Source organism: Otolemur garnettii, unplaced genomic scaffold (genome assembly GCF_000181295.1).
Source record: "Otolemur garnettii isolate 467f Iridium unplaced genomic scaffold, OtoGar3 scaffold00007, whole genome shotgun sequence".
Classification (NCBI taxonomy): Eukaryota; Metazoa; Chordata; class Mammalia; order Primates; family Galagidae; genus Otolemur; species Otolemur garnettii.
In genome coordinates this window covers 2983319-2995944 of record NW_003852402.1, presented here as the reverse complement: position 1 = coordinate 2995944, position 12626 = coordinate 2983319, and the positions used below count along the sequence as shown (strand labels likewise).

The window sequence follows — 12626 nt, the reverse complement described above, 5'->3', positions numbered from 1 at the left end:
CTCGAACCCGCCACCTTAGGTGTACGTGGCTGGCGCCTTAGCCGGCTGAGCTATAGGCGCCGAGCCAGGACATGTTATTTTGTCCTTGGCCACAGAGAAGTGGTGTGAGGGCCGTGCTGATCACTCTGCCATTGACCTGGCAGTGTTCCCCGTGGCTGACTATCCTGATGACAGCAGAGAAGGGACAGTGGAGACCACCTCCGGAGGGGTCGGGAGACAGAACCTTTTCTCTTCTCTTTTCTTCCCACCCTGGGCCCTCTTCTTTCTCTTACTCCACACTGTACTTTCTAGAACTGTCCTTCAAGGACTGATGGGGGTTGGATGTTCCCTTCAGCTCTCCTGAGCCTTGGGCTGGGTGTTCTCTGTGGCAGTGCCTGTTTCTACAGGTTGGCCGCTCACAAGGAGCTCACTGACTGTGCCAACAGAGCCCAGAGAGTTAAAGCAGAAGGCTCTTTGGCTCCTGCTTCCAGCCCTGCCCGTATAAAAATGAGAATACCGGCCGGGTGCGGTGGCTCACGCCTGTAATCCCAGCACTCTGGGAGGCCAAGGCAAGAGGATCACTTGAGCCCAGGAGTTTGAAGTTTCTGTGAGTTCTGATGACGCCACGGCATTCTGGGTGCCTGGGTGAGGCTCTGTCTAAAAGAATAAAGGCCCCAGGAGGGAAGGCCTCTCCTTGTCCATAGCCTCACAGAGCTGCCTTCCAGAGGGGATGTGGTGTTTGCCCCCTCACCAGGGACTGGGTGTTGGACCCACCCAGCCCAGCTTGGGGCTATATCCCCTGGCGCATGGCCTCTTTGGGCCCTTAAGACCCTTGGTCTATGAACCTTGGCCACCAAACCAGGAGCAGTACAGAAGACCCCGGGGTCCCTCTACTCATGGTCCAGCCTTGTCTGCCCTGCCCAGGCCTATCTTTAGTCAGTTGCCTTGGTCAGGCTCTGTGTGGAAGAGCCTAGGTGAGAAAGTGCTTCCTTGGCTGTGGCCCCAGCACTCTCTAGTACAGTGGTTCTCACCTTCCTAATGCCTCCTAATGCCATGACCCTTTAATACAGTTCCTCATGTGGTGGTGACTCCCAACTATAAAATTATTTTTGTTGCTACTTCATAACTATAATTTTGCTGCTGTTATGAATCATAATGTAAATATCCGATATGCAGGATGTATTTTCATTGTCACAAAGGGGTCATAACCCACAGGTTGAGAACCGCTGCTCTAGGAGGAAGGAGTTGGGGGGTGGGGACAGACCTCATGCTGCGTCCTGCACCAGTGAAATGGAGGCACAGCGGGGTCAGTGGACAGTCCCATTATACGGTCAGTCATCAAAGGCATTAGGGATAAGCCAGGTTAGGGTTTTTCAGGGAACTAGCCTCAAGGGCCTGATGGAAAGACCTATCTGGTTCTGGTCGATGACAAGGTAGTGCCAGAGGGGTGGACTTCCAGGACAAGAGGGGCCTGCTCTCCTCAGGTAGCCAGCACCAATCTCTGGACCTGGGGGTCAGCAAGCTATGACCCCTGTCTGGTTTTACATTTTACATGGTCGAAAAACCTCAAAAGACTATTTGGTGATGTGTGACCATTACATAAATCTGAAATTTTGGTGTCTGTAAATGAAGTTCCCCAGGAGCACAGCCACACATCGGTGTGTGGCGTCTGCCACTGTGGGGACAAGTTTGCCAACACGACCTGGACTCTTCACCTTAACAACCACGCCAATTGGGCTGTGGGAAGCAGCCTGGGAGCCTGCCTACCTGCCAGGGACCTTGGGGTACACGCACCTCAGTGCCGCATGGCTGTGGTCCCCCAGGTTTCTGCCCTGAGCCCGTGGTGGCCTCTGTTTTGTGGCACCTGCCCCCTTGACCACACCGCTCAGTCACCGCAGGACAGCGCTCACCATGGGCTGCCCCACAACTGGCTTTCAGAACGGACAGGCTGGTCCATGCCTCAGTGACCATGTGGGGACCTGTGGTGTGAGCTGCTGTCTGTGGGTCTCTGCCTTGCTCAGCAGGGTCAGTCACCAGACTCGCCCATGAGAGCTCACCCAGGCTGCTGCCTTGGCTGGGCCCTGTCCCTCCCGGGACACCCCCCTGACACTGGCTGGTCCTCAGACTCTGCAGGTCTGGGGAGGGGGAGATGAACCCACCCAGAAAAAGCAGAGATGGAGCAGGAGGTTGACAGAGACCCCTGAGGTGGGCCGAGTGACAGCCTGGATAGCCAGTGCTGGCCAAGAGAGGCCTGGCTTGGCGGAGGGTGAAGTGTGCGTCTGTTGCTCACACCTCGTGTCTTTAAGGAACTGAGTCCGTCAGAATGTTCTCTGGCAGGGACCCCTGTGTTCTCGAGCCGCTGCTCCTTCAAGAGCTCCCTGCTTCCTTCACCAGGCCTCTGTGCCCCTCACCTGGCCTCTGCCTCCCTACAGACCGCCGGAGCCAGGGGCTGTCCTCTCGTGCCCAGAAGTGGTTCTATGAGAAGTTTGGGGCGTATGTGGAGGACTTCCGCTTCCAGCCTGAGGAGAGCACTGTGGAGGCGGAGGAACCGCTCAGCGCCCGCAGGTGAGGCCTGCACCCAGCCCGGGGGGCCACACTGAGGCTTTAGCAGGCAGGCCATGTCTGTCACTGTGAACTGACACTGTCTCCCTATGGTCTTCTGGAGGGGGGGGGATGTGACTGGCTGGGGACCTCGAGCCCAGCTCAGAGACGCACAGCGTGAGGCAGCCCAGACCCCTGTCACAGCCATGCTGGTCTTGCTCATGGATTGTGACAAATGTCTGCCGGGGACAATGGGCTCAGGGTCAGTGCCTGCCTTTCCAGGGCCTTCCCTGCACCAGTGGTTCACATTCCCCCTCTGTAAATATTGATTCTACTTGCCAGGCACTGGGAGTCTCAGAGGAGTAAGGACAGCAAGGACAGCAGGGCCTTGGGGACTTCTGTGGGCAGATGAAGGGAACAGTTCCATTGGCAAGCAGTTCCTTTGCTTAAGGTGTGGCAGCAAGTGCCACCCCAGGGCATGGTGTGGTTGAGTTGCTAGCTGTGTGTGCTGGGGGGTCCTAGGCACTTGGGCCCACCAGCCAGCAGGGGTGGGCAGTGGGGACGCAGGACCCCGTACACTGATGCCAGCTCCTCTCCTCCCAGGTTGACTGAGAACATGAGACGCCTGAGTGAGTACTTGGGGCCAGCACTGCAGGGGCCCAGCAGGGGTGGCACTGGAAGTGTAGGGTGTGTGAGGCACAGGTGACCTTCTCTTAGACCTTCAAGAAGACACCTGCCTGGCCCCTGGGGATGAGGTCCAGGCCCTCAGGCTGCCCCTGCCCTGAGGTGGGAGTTTTCCCAGGAGCCCTGACACTTGGGATGGAAAGTGATGCTTTCCTTAGATGCTCCCCAGCCCTGGGGGTTCTGAGGAGCCTCTCCCCTTGTGTTTGCCTTGTCCCCTTTCTCTTGTCCACTGTTGTGGAGGGGTCAGGTGGCATCTCCCCACAGAGAACTCAGGAGGGAGTGCTGGCCTTGGAGTCAGCAGTACCCTGTATTGGCCCCTGTTGGGTTTTGTGTCAGCCAGAGAGACCAGCCTGACCCTGCACATGGGCACAGGGGCTCACTGCTTTTGTCTGCTCTGTCCCCAGAGCGTGGTGCCAAGCCCGTCACAAATTTCGTGAAGAACCTCTCTGCCTTATCTGACTGGTACTCTGTCTACACGTCTGCCATCGCCTTCACCGTGAGTGGCTGGTGACATCACCCCACCCTGGAAACACTTCCTTGGGCCCCAGGGTCTAGCCCAGCCTCAGTTTCCTCATCTGTATAGTGGGCACACTGATGCTCACACCCAACCACAGGGTCGCTTTGATTAAACACGTCAGGTGGGGCCCAGGGCCAGCAGCAGGGCCCCCTGGACAGAGCCGTAATGGCCGCTGTCTCTGCATAGGCATGTCTCTCATCACCCATGTCGGGACCAGGGAGGCTCCAGACAAGAGTGTGGTGGTATGGAGCACCCAGCGGGCCTCTGTGAGCCATGAGTCCTGGGGAAGGAGAGGACATCAAGGATGACATTGCCAGGGGCTCTTGCAGTAGGCCCTGCAGCTTTGCCCAGAATCATCCTGCAGCAGCTACCCCTTAGCCATACACAGGGAGATTACGTCTCTTTCTGAGGACTTGAGCCTCTGTGGGAGCCCCATGACCCTGGAGGAGGAGGAGGCCTGCAGACTGCCACTGTCCCACAGGGGCCGCAGCCCAGGAACCCTCCAAAACTTCCAGGGTGGCCGCTCTGCCTTTCTGGCACCCTCTCAGCTAAAGCCATCAGCCCCAAGGTCCCTAGCTGGATTCAGTTTAGAGGAGTCCTGAGGACCACCCTAGCCCCAGCCCTGAAGCCCATGGCCTTGTGCCTGCCCTGGACATGCCTGCTGTGCAGGGAGATGAAGGTTGGGGTGGAGGTCAGCTCTGTATTGGCCTCGGAGGTCTCTTCCCCTGCCACCCTTCACAAATGCCTTGTGTAGCAAGGTGGGTGCTGCCTTGGTCCAGGATACCAATGTGTCATGTCTGCTATGGCTAAGAGATGACCCGAGATTCAGACCCACCTCCCTGGCCTCTGCCTGGATGTGGGTAGATTCTGTTCCCAGCCCCCCTGAACTTCTGCTGTATGTCTGCAACTGTGTGGGGGAGGGACATGCCACCAGGGGGGTCTCAACCTGCAGTTGGATGACCCCCCCAGCAATGCTGAGCCCAGTGATGCTGAGTCCCATGCGTGGGAGCATACCCGGGGACCAGGATGAGGGGCCTAGCACTCCTGTCCTGGTCCTGATCAGTGTTGGGCAGCTGCTGTGCAGGACACACCCCTCCCCCGAGGGCAGTGGCTCCATCCTGATAAGGTTCTCTGGCAGCTCTTAGCTGGGAAGCAGCCTTGACTCCAGCTTCCCTGTCAGACATTCCTCCTCCTGGGGTGTGTTGGGAGCCCTGGGCCAGGTCTCCATGCTGGGAGTTGCTGATTTGGAGGGAGGGGGCTTGTCCTAAGCCAACTGTCACGTGGCCTAACTCTACGTCCTGAATCCGCAGGTGTACATGAATGCCGTGTGGCACGGCTGGGCCATCCCCTTGTTCCTGTTTCTAGCAATTCTGAGGTTATCCCTCAATTACCTCATCGCCAGGTAGGTGAGCGAGTTTGTCCTGTGGCTACTTTATCCCTATGTGCGTGGCTGTGCTATGTCTTGGGTCACACCACCCATAACACCAGATGCATGTGTCATGCCCAGTGTTGGCAGGGAATCTCTGGCAGGCTTCAGACCCCCCAGGCAGACAGTTCTCCCCAAACTTCAGCATGTGGGTCACTGAAGCCACAAGGGCTCAGTGCCATGTGAGGTCCCTGCTGATGGCTGTCATGAGATGGACAGGCCTGGACTCGGGGTGGGGTGAGCAGACTGAGGCTGTCACACCCACCGGGGGGTGTGTCACAGCAGCACAGGCTCGCCAGCCCAGGCCCTGTGCTGAGCACCCCTGACTCCGGGGGAGGCCCACACCCTGGGCTGAAGCTCAGCTTCTCACCCACCTGGAGGGAGCAGCCCTGATCCCAGACTTGCCCTCGGCCCTCCAAAAGTTTGTACTTTTATATGCTGATTTTTCCAGATGACTTTCTGTGCCTAAGCAGGTTCATTTGGAAATGTGTTTGTAGAAAACTCGTAGGTCCTCTCAAGGAGTCGCGGCACCCAGAGAGGAGCAGGACTAGTGGAAGTGCTGCTGCTGCTGTTTCCCTGGCTCTGTCGAAGGCATCCCCCCCACCTCTAGTTGCTTTAGAATGTGGCCCCTCTCCTCCAGTGGCCCTCAGGAGGGGCCGAAGAGAGTGGCAGGAATAGTCCACTGCTGGGGAGCGGCCCTAGTTGTCCCAGAGTGCACTGGCAGGGGGTTCTGGGAGCCTGTCTGGCTGGCAGGGAAGGGCCCCTTCAGCCCTGCGGGGAGGCCAGGCAGCGATAGGATGTCACCCCTGACCACGCTGCTTGCAGGTGACACTGTTTAAAGGTGTGTGGTTGCTTCCTTTGTGCCAGGGGCTGGAGGATACAGTGGAGCATTGTGCCAGAGGTGTCTGAAGCCGTGGTAAGTCCTACAGGGCCAAGAGTCCCCTCTGTCCATCTGTGCCAGGTGGGGGCTTATAGCCTGTGGGTGATGCACAGGGAAGGGGCTGTGCAGGAAGACCACAGATGGGGAGTCTAATGAATGAGGCTGTGTGGCTCTCCTCTGGGAGCCCTGCCCCGGAGAGAAGTGGGGGAGGAGGAACCTGACACCCCCAGCCCCAAGCCCTAGCCTTTTCTTGCTGGGGCTCCCACTAGGGAGTGATGTGATGGGGGTGGGGCAGCAAGGGACTGCTGTAGCCCCCATAGCCTCCCTGGGTAGAGGGGCAAACAGTGAACTAGATGAGTAGATGCGGCCCTGCCTGGGACTCTAGAGTCTGCTTCTGGCCCACTGCTGGTTTTATTGATACACAGCCGTACCCACAGTTATACACTGCCACGGCTGTGTTTGCGCAACAGATGAGTAGCTGTGGCAGACCAGACCATGTGGCTGAGAAGCCTCTGGGCCTTTTATAGAAGCTTGTTCTAGAGGGAGACTTTGGCCCAGGGGGTAGGACCATCAGGGGAGTGTAGAGGGAGCCCCTGGTGCCCCCGTGGCCTGGTCAGACACCAAGAACCTGCTCTGGTATGGGGCACACAGAGGTGAGGGTGGTGGCCGGGAGGAGGCAGGCATGTGCCCGCCTGACCCTGGGAGCCTTGGGAGGTTCTTAATGAATGGGAGATGTGTGGACTCTGATAGGCAGGACAAGGTGGTCTCCCTGCCTGTGGGCAAGGGAGTGGGCTAGGTGGCCTCAGTGCACCTGCAGAGCTGAGCTGTGTGCACTGCCCTCCAGATGAGAGTTCACCATTAGCCCAGAGGGCCACTCTCTTTGCACCGGGGTCCCTGAGGGATGTCCCATTGTCACTGACTAGGGGGAGGGGCAGCAGAGCGACCCACAGGTCCCTGGGGCTGGGAGGCCTTCATGCTGTTTTGTCAGTAATTGTTCTGAACTGTTAAATTTCAGTGGAAAATTCTCTTTCCCCTTTGACTGAAGGAACCTCCCAAGGAAGACCTGACGGTGTCTGAGAAATTCCAGCTAGTGCTGGATGTTGCCCAGAAAGCCCAGGTACAGCCACCCCTGACATGGTCTCTGGGGGATGCTGGGCCCGGGCTTGGGCAGAGAAGTGACCCCCCCACAGGCCTGGGAGTAGCTGGATAGGACCACTGGACTGTGGGTAGCCAGAGGTGTCTCCGGCCTGCCAGAACCTGGGCTCTCCCAGGGTTGTGGAGTGACTGAGGATCTGTCGTGATCGGGGTTTCTTCTTTACACAGAACCTTTTTGGCAAGATGGCTGACATACTGGAGAAGATCAAGAAGTAAGTCCCAGCCCCCACCTGGCGGTCGGGGCACACCCCACCCCGCCTGAGCCCACCATCTCCCTTCCAGCTTGTTTATGTGGGTCCAGCCCGAGATCACGCAGAAGCTGTATGTGGCGCTGTGGGCCGCCTTCCTGGCCTCCTGCTTCTTCCCCTACCGCCTGGTGGGGCTCGCCGTGGGTAAGGAGCTGTCCCAACCTCGTGGGGGTGTGAGTCCCAGCAGTGTCAGGGACAGGCGGCTGCATCCCACCCTGTATCTGCCGGGTGTTGGCATGCCTGCGAGAGCAGGGCAGGCCTGCGGGTGAAGACCTGGAGGGCCTGCTTTTTGTTGAAATGTTTCCATTTAGGAGATGGAGCCCATGTAGGATGTAGGCACACAGCTGCCATGTCTTAATCACATGTGCCCTCTCCTTCTAAGGGGCCACAGGTTCTTGCCAGGGGAAGGAGCTGGTGAACCCTAGGCCCAGTCTGCCGGGCCCGAGAACCCCAGGGGAGTTGCCCTGGGTGGACTGTGCTGACGGTGGGGGTGCCTGAGTCTGGTTTGAGATGCAGAGAAGCTGGTTGTAGCTGGGAAGTTTGGCAACGTGGCCGAGGCTGTGAGTTACATCCTCCTGAAATACTTATTTCTGGAGTTGTGGTTGAGAGGGACAGGGGAGCTGGCCACGAGTCCCAGGTTGTGTGGGGTCAGGTGCGTGGCCCCCCACCTTACCATGGGGGCAGCCTGTCCACCTGCTACCCTTCTGTCTTCTCTCTTACCCTCAACAATGACCCAGCATCTGATGTGGGCGGGTATGGGCAGTCAGGAGCAAGGCCTGTCCTTGTGGGGCAGGCAGGAATTGTGTAAGCCCCCAAAGGATGGTTTGTGTGAGTTGTGGAAGAGGGGTGGGGGAGGACCCTGAGCAGCATCTGGAGGACAGACCTCCCCCCACGCTCTCAAAAGCCCAGAAGTCCCTCTTGCCATGTGGGCTCAGGAAAGCAATTAGAGGCACCATACTAGTGGGACAGAGCAGGGCTGAGTTCTAGCAGCAGCAGCCCAAGATGGCTCCCTGGGGCTCAGTGGCGTCCCAGTATGGGGTGGAGCGAGATTTGATCAGGGCTTTGGTTTTGAAACTCAGATCTTTACCCCCCAAATGCCCTCGAGCCCCTGTTTAGTCTCAGGACTCCTGGAGTGTAAGACCCCTGAGACCTCAAGTCAGACCTCTAATGAGGACTCAGCTCACAGGTGTAGCAGCATCTGGGGCCCACGGGTCCCTGGGACTGTCTGCCCTCTGTCTGAGCCGGGTGGTTAGGAACTTGGGGTTTGGTGTCTGAATCTGTCCTGCGTCCTCTTGTGGCAGCTGGTATGGCTTGGTCCTTGCGACCACACCACGTTCACCACCATCATCAGGTGGCCCTTACTAACCCTGCCTGATGTAGCCTAAGACGCCCATACATCATCCTCCATCATCGCTGCCTGTCTGACCTCTGCCTGTGCTAACAGGAGCCCTGAGTGCAGAGGGTGAGGATGGCCCCAGCTGGGATCTGAGGGCTCTCAAGCCGAGCTGTCCCTCATGGCTGGGCTGCAGGAGGCCTGGGACCTCAGTCCAGTTGACCAAACCAGTGTCCCACTCCTGCCCTTCCCCACCTGAGCGTATTTCTAGAGTGAAAAGGTTGGGACTTGGGTTTATCCATTTGTGTGCAAATGTCTTACAAAGGCAAGACGTAAGCAAAGCACAGGCACAGCTTTCTCTAGTTCCCTTTTTAGGAAAGTAAGGAAGGGACGTGAACTCAGAGCCTGCAGGCAGGGGCTTTCACATCTGCTCTGCAGGCAGGGGCTTTCACATCTGCTCTGTCGGGCTGGCTTTGCAGGCAGCCCAGCAGCCCTGGGCATGGGGAATAGCCCGACATTTCTAGCTGCTCAGAGGACACAGCTTCCTTGGCTCGAGGTGCATTTCCCTGTGCATTGCCGGGGGCCTGGGTGGTCCTCTGTACTCCAGTTCTAGGCTTGCCCCCTCTGGGCAGGCGACCACAGCTGATGAACAGGGCACGGAAGCCAGCTGCAGGAGCTATTAGAGCAGGTGGTGGGGAGGCCTCACAGGAGGCAGGGCCATGGGCAGGGAGCAGCACTGGGTGAGGGGTCAGGTGGGGGTGGACTTGGGGAGGGCCTGTGCCCCAGAGGGACATCAGATTCTGTGTTAGGAGTTTGAGCAAAGGAGGGACATTTCTGACATACTTTATGTGGGTTAAGAACAGCCCTGGGCCAGGACAGAGTTGGGGGCACTGGGCAAACCTGCCTGACTAGACAGGTTTAGGGAGGGTGTGGCTGGAGCCAGAGAGGGCGTGGCCTGGGTAGGCGTGGGTGTGACCTAGTCTAGAGGGTGTGGGCTGGTAGGAGTGGGTGTGGTCTTAGCAGGAAAGAGAAGGGCCTGGGTGGGAATGTATATGTCCTAGAAAGGGTATGGCCTGGTGGGAGTAGGTGGGTCCTAACCTGAAGAGGGTATAGCTTGGGTGGGAGTGGGTGTGTCTTAGTCTAGAGAGGGTGTGGCCTAGTGGGAGTGGCTGGGGCCCTGGGTCCTGGTGGACCTGACCTGTTTAGAAGGCAGAGCCACTGATTTGGAGGTAGATGGGTTGGGGATGAGGGAGATAGTTGGAGATGCTGAGGGCATTCTCTGAACTGCAGGGTAGGTGATGATTCCCTTTAGTACCATAAGGAAGATGTGGGGTGGGGGCTCACGGCAGGGGTGGGCATACTGGGGAGGGGGCACATTAATGATGGGCACAGAGCTCAGGGAGTAGTCCTACCACAGGTGCAAAAGTGCAGGACACGGCCCTCACCTGCATTTAAACTGTGAAGCTGGGCTGGGATGAGGGGCCAGGGCTGACCTGGACATCTAAGGGAGCCAGGCTGGGCTGGACTGGACTTGGGGACAGGGTGCAGATCTGGGAGATGGAAAGTGCCGGAGCTACCATCCTAAACAGATGTGCAGAATCACCAGGTTCTGGGCTAAACAGGAACCTTCCCCCCACCCCCAGGACTCTATGCGGGCATCAAGTTTTTCCTCATTGACTTCATCTTCAAACGCTGCCCAAGGCTACGGGCCAAGTATGACACCCCCTACATCATCTGGAAGAACCTCCCCACAGACCCCCAGCTCAAGGAACGTTCCAGCACCGCCATGTCTCGAAGGGTGAGCTCCGGCCTACAGCTGGGTGTGCGTGGTGCGGGAAGCCTCAGCTGCAGGCCCTCAGTCCTCTGCTCACCTTAGCCCATCAGGGAAGCTGGTAGTGGCAGGTGCACGGGGCCCTGAGAGCCTGTGAGGCCCTTTCCCTGTCTCCAGCCACTGCTTTTCTGAGGCCCACCTGTCCCTTTACTCACCTCCCGGGGCCAACCAGCCCCTCCTAAGCCCAGGGACAGCACTTCAGGGTTGGGCTGGACCCCCCTGCCTAAAAGCCCCTGGGGGGGGTGCTTCCCCAAGGTGTGCTGGGCACAGGGTCCCCCTGAGTCAGGGTGAGGGCAAGCAGGGTGCCTCCTGCTGAGAGTCTGGGGCCTGGGAGTGACCACTCCATGGTGGGCGCCTGGTCCTACTGTGCCTGCCCATAGGGCTTTGGTGTCAAGGCCAACTAGCACCTGAGAAAGGTCCACCCTGTGCTCATAGGCTGGTCCTCAGCCATATTTTGTTTATGGTGACAGGCCCTGTGGGGTTGGGCACAGTGTTCTGAGCCAGGACATAGGTGCTGTCCTTGAGGCTTCTCAGACCCCAGGGGAGGTTCTGGGTCCAGCAAGGCTGCCGGGAGGCTTCAGAGGCTTTCTGGAGGTGGTAAGGCTGGCCGGGAGGCTTCAGAGGGCTTTCTGGAGGCAGTGAGGCTGGCACACAGTCCAGTATACAGTGCCCACTGAGGAGAGGGCGGCTCTGTGTCCTGCTGGTGCCTCTGAAGCTGGGAGCAGAAATTCTAGGTTGGATGTGATCATGCTTCTGGGTCCTGGGGTGACAAAGCTTTTGGGGAACCTGAACTCAGCCACAGGACAGCCCAGCCAGGCACTGGCCATATGGGTGGCAGTGTGCCCCAGACATGGAGGAGGCAACTGGGATGGGGACATTCCTGGGATCAACCCCAGCTGGTGCCAGCCCCCTTAGCAGGGAGAGTGAAGCGGGCAAGGACGTGACTGATAGGGCCCTGCTGGCTCAGCCCTGCTCGGCTCGGTGCGTCCTGACCTTGCGTCACGTGGCCCCCGGTCCTTCCTTCATCTTGGTCACACGTGTCTGTTGTCTCTTTTCTGGCCAGCTGTCAGGGCATGACAAGGTATGGTGTCTGTGTGGAAGCCCCAGCCTGTGGGGCCCCTTGCTGTGCAGTGACTCTGGTTTTCTCATGTGCCTCCATGGCCTGTCCCATGGCCAGTTTCATTTGATTCATGAAATGTCAACCCCATGCCGGACAGCAGTGTCCTTGGACTGTTTGTGCTGCTGGGGTACAGCTCAGTCACAGAGTTCGGTGTGGGGAAGGTGGGGCATTCCTGGGGTCTCCCCTCCAAGGCAGAGGAAGGTGAAGCACAGCTGACACTGGCAGGGATAGGGGGGCACGTCGCCCCCCTGTTGGACCACCACTTGCACGGGGGTGTGCGTGCCTGTAAGCACGTTTGAGTCTGCAGCTGGCATGAGCAGGGGGGCCCTGGTGTGTCCCCAATGCACCATCCAGGCCTGACGTGCACTGTGTATTATCAGCAGCCACAGACAACCTCATCACGGAGCTACGTGTCCAGCGCACCAGCTGGCCTGAGTAAAGAGGACGACGCCGGGCGCTTCCACAGCACCAAGAAGGGCAATTTCCATGAGATCTTCAACCTAACTGAGAACGAACGTCCATTGGCGGGTACGTGTGCGCTGAGCCTGTGCCCAGCCTAGCCCCAGGGAAAGGGTGCACCTGTGGGCGGCAACCTGTCCCTAACAGGGGCATCCCTGTCCCGCTCCCCGAGGGAGGTATTACATCAAAGGAGTGTTTCCAGTGGAGAAAGGTGACAGGTGGGTTTTGTCCCGGCAGTGTGTGAGAACGGCTGGCGCTGTTGCCTGATAAACAGAGACCGCAAGATGCCCACAGACTACATCAGGAACGGGGTGCTGTACGTGACAGAGAAGTGAGTGGGGTGCTATACATGAAGGAGAAATATGGGCGGTGCTCTGCATGATGGAGAGGCAAGCGGGGTGCTGTGCGTGACGGAGAGGTGAGCGGGGTGCTGTGCGTGACGGAGAGGTGAGC

General features: G+C 58.5%; 1 protein-coding gene across 3 annotated transcripts in view; it reads left to right on the top strand.

The window, feature by feature from the left end:
* GRAMD4 (GRAM domain containing 4) overlaps positions 1–12626 on the top strand; it is a 42744-nt gene that overhangs the window by 23787 nt on the left and 6331 nt on the right. The window contains exons 5-15 of one of the 3 annotated variants that reach the window (XM_003783106.3): positions 2412–2544; positions 3124–3149; positions 3609–3700; positions 5032–5123; positions 6015–6063; positions 7073–7144; positions 7351–7394; positions 7465–7574; positions 10407–10561; positions 12098–12242; positions 12411–12504. In XM_003783106.3, coding sequence (XP_003783154.1) covers positions 2412–2544; positions 3124–3149; positions 3609–3700; positions 5032–5123; positions 6015–6063; positions 7073–7144; positions 7351–7394; positions 7465–7574; positions 10407–10561; positions 12098–12242; positions 12411–12504 — 1012 coding nt within the window. Of the gene's footprint in view, positions 1–2411; positions 2545–3123; positions 3150–3608; positions 3701–5031; positions 5124–6014; positions 6064–7072; positions 7145–7350; positions 7395–7464; positions 7575–10406; positions 10562–12094; positions 12243–12410; positions 12621–12626 lie in introns of those variants that run through there. The other 2 variants (XM_023509424.1, XM_012801273.2) reach the window with 2 other exon arrangements.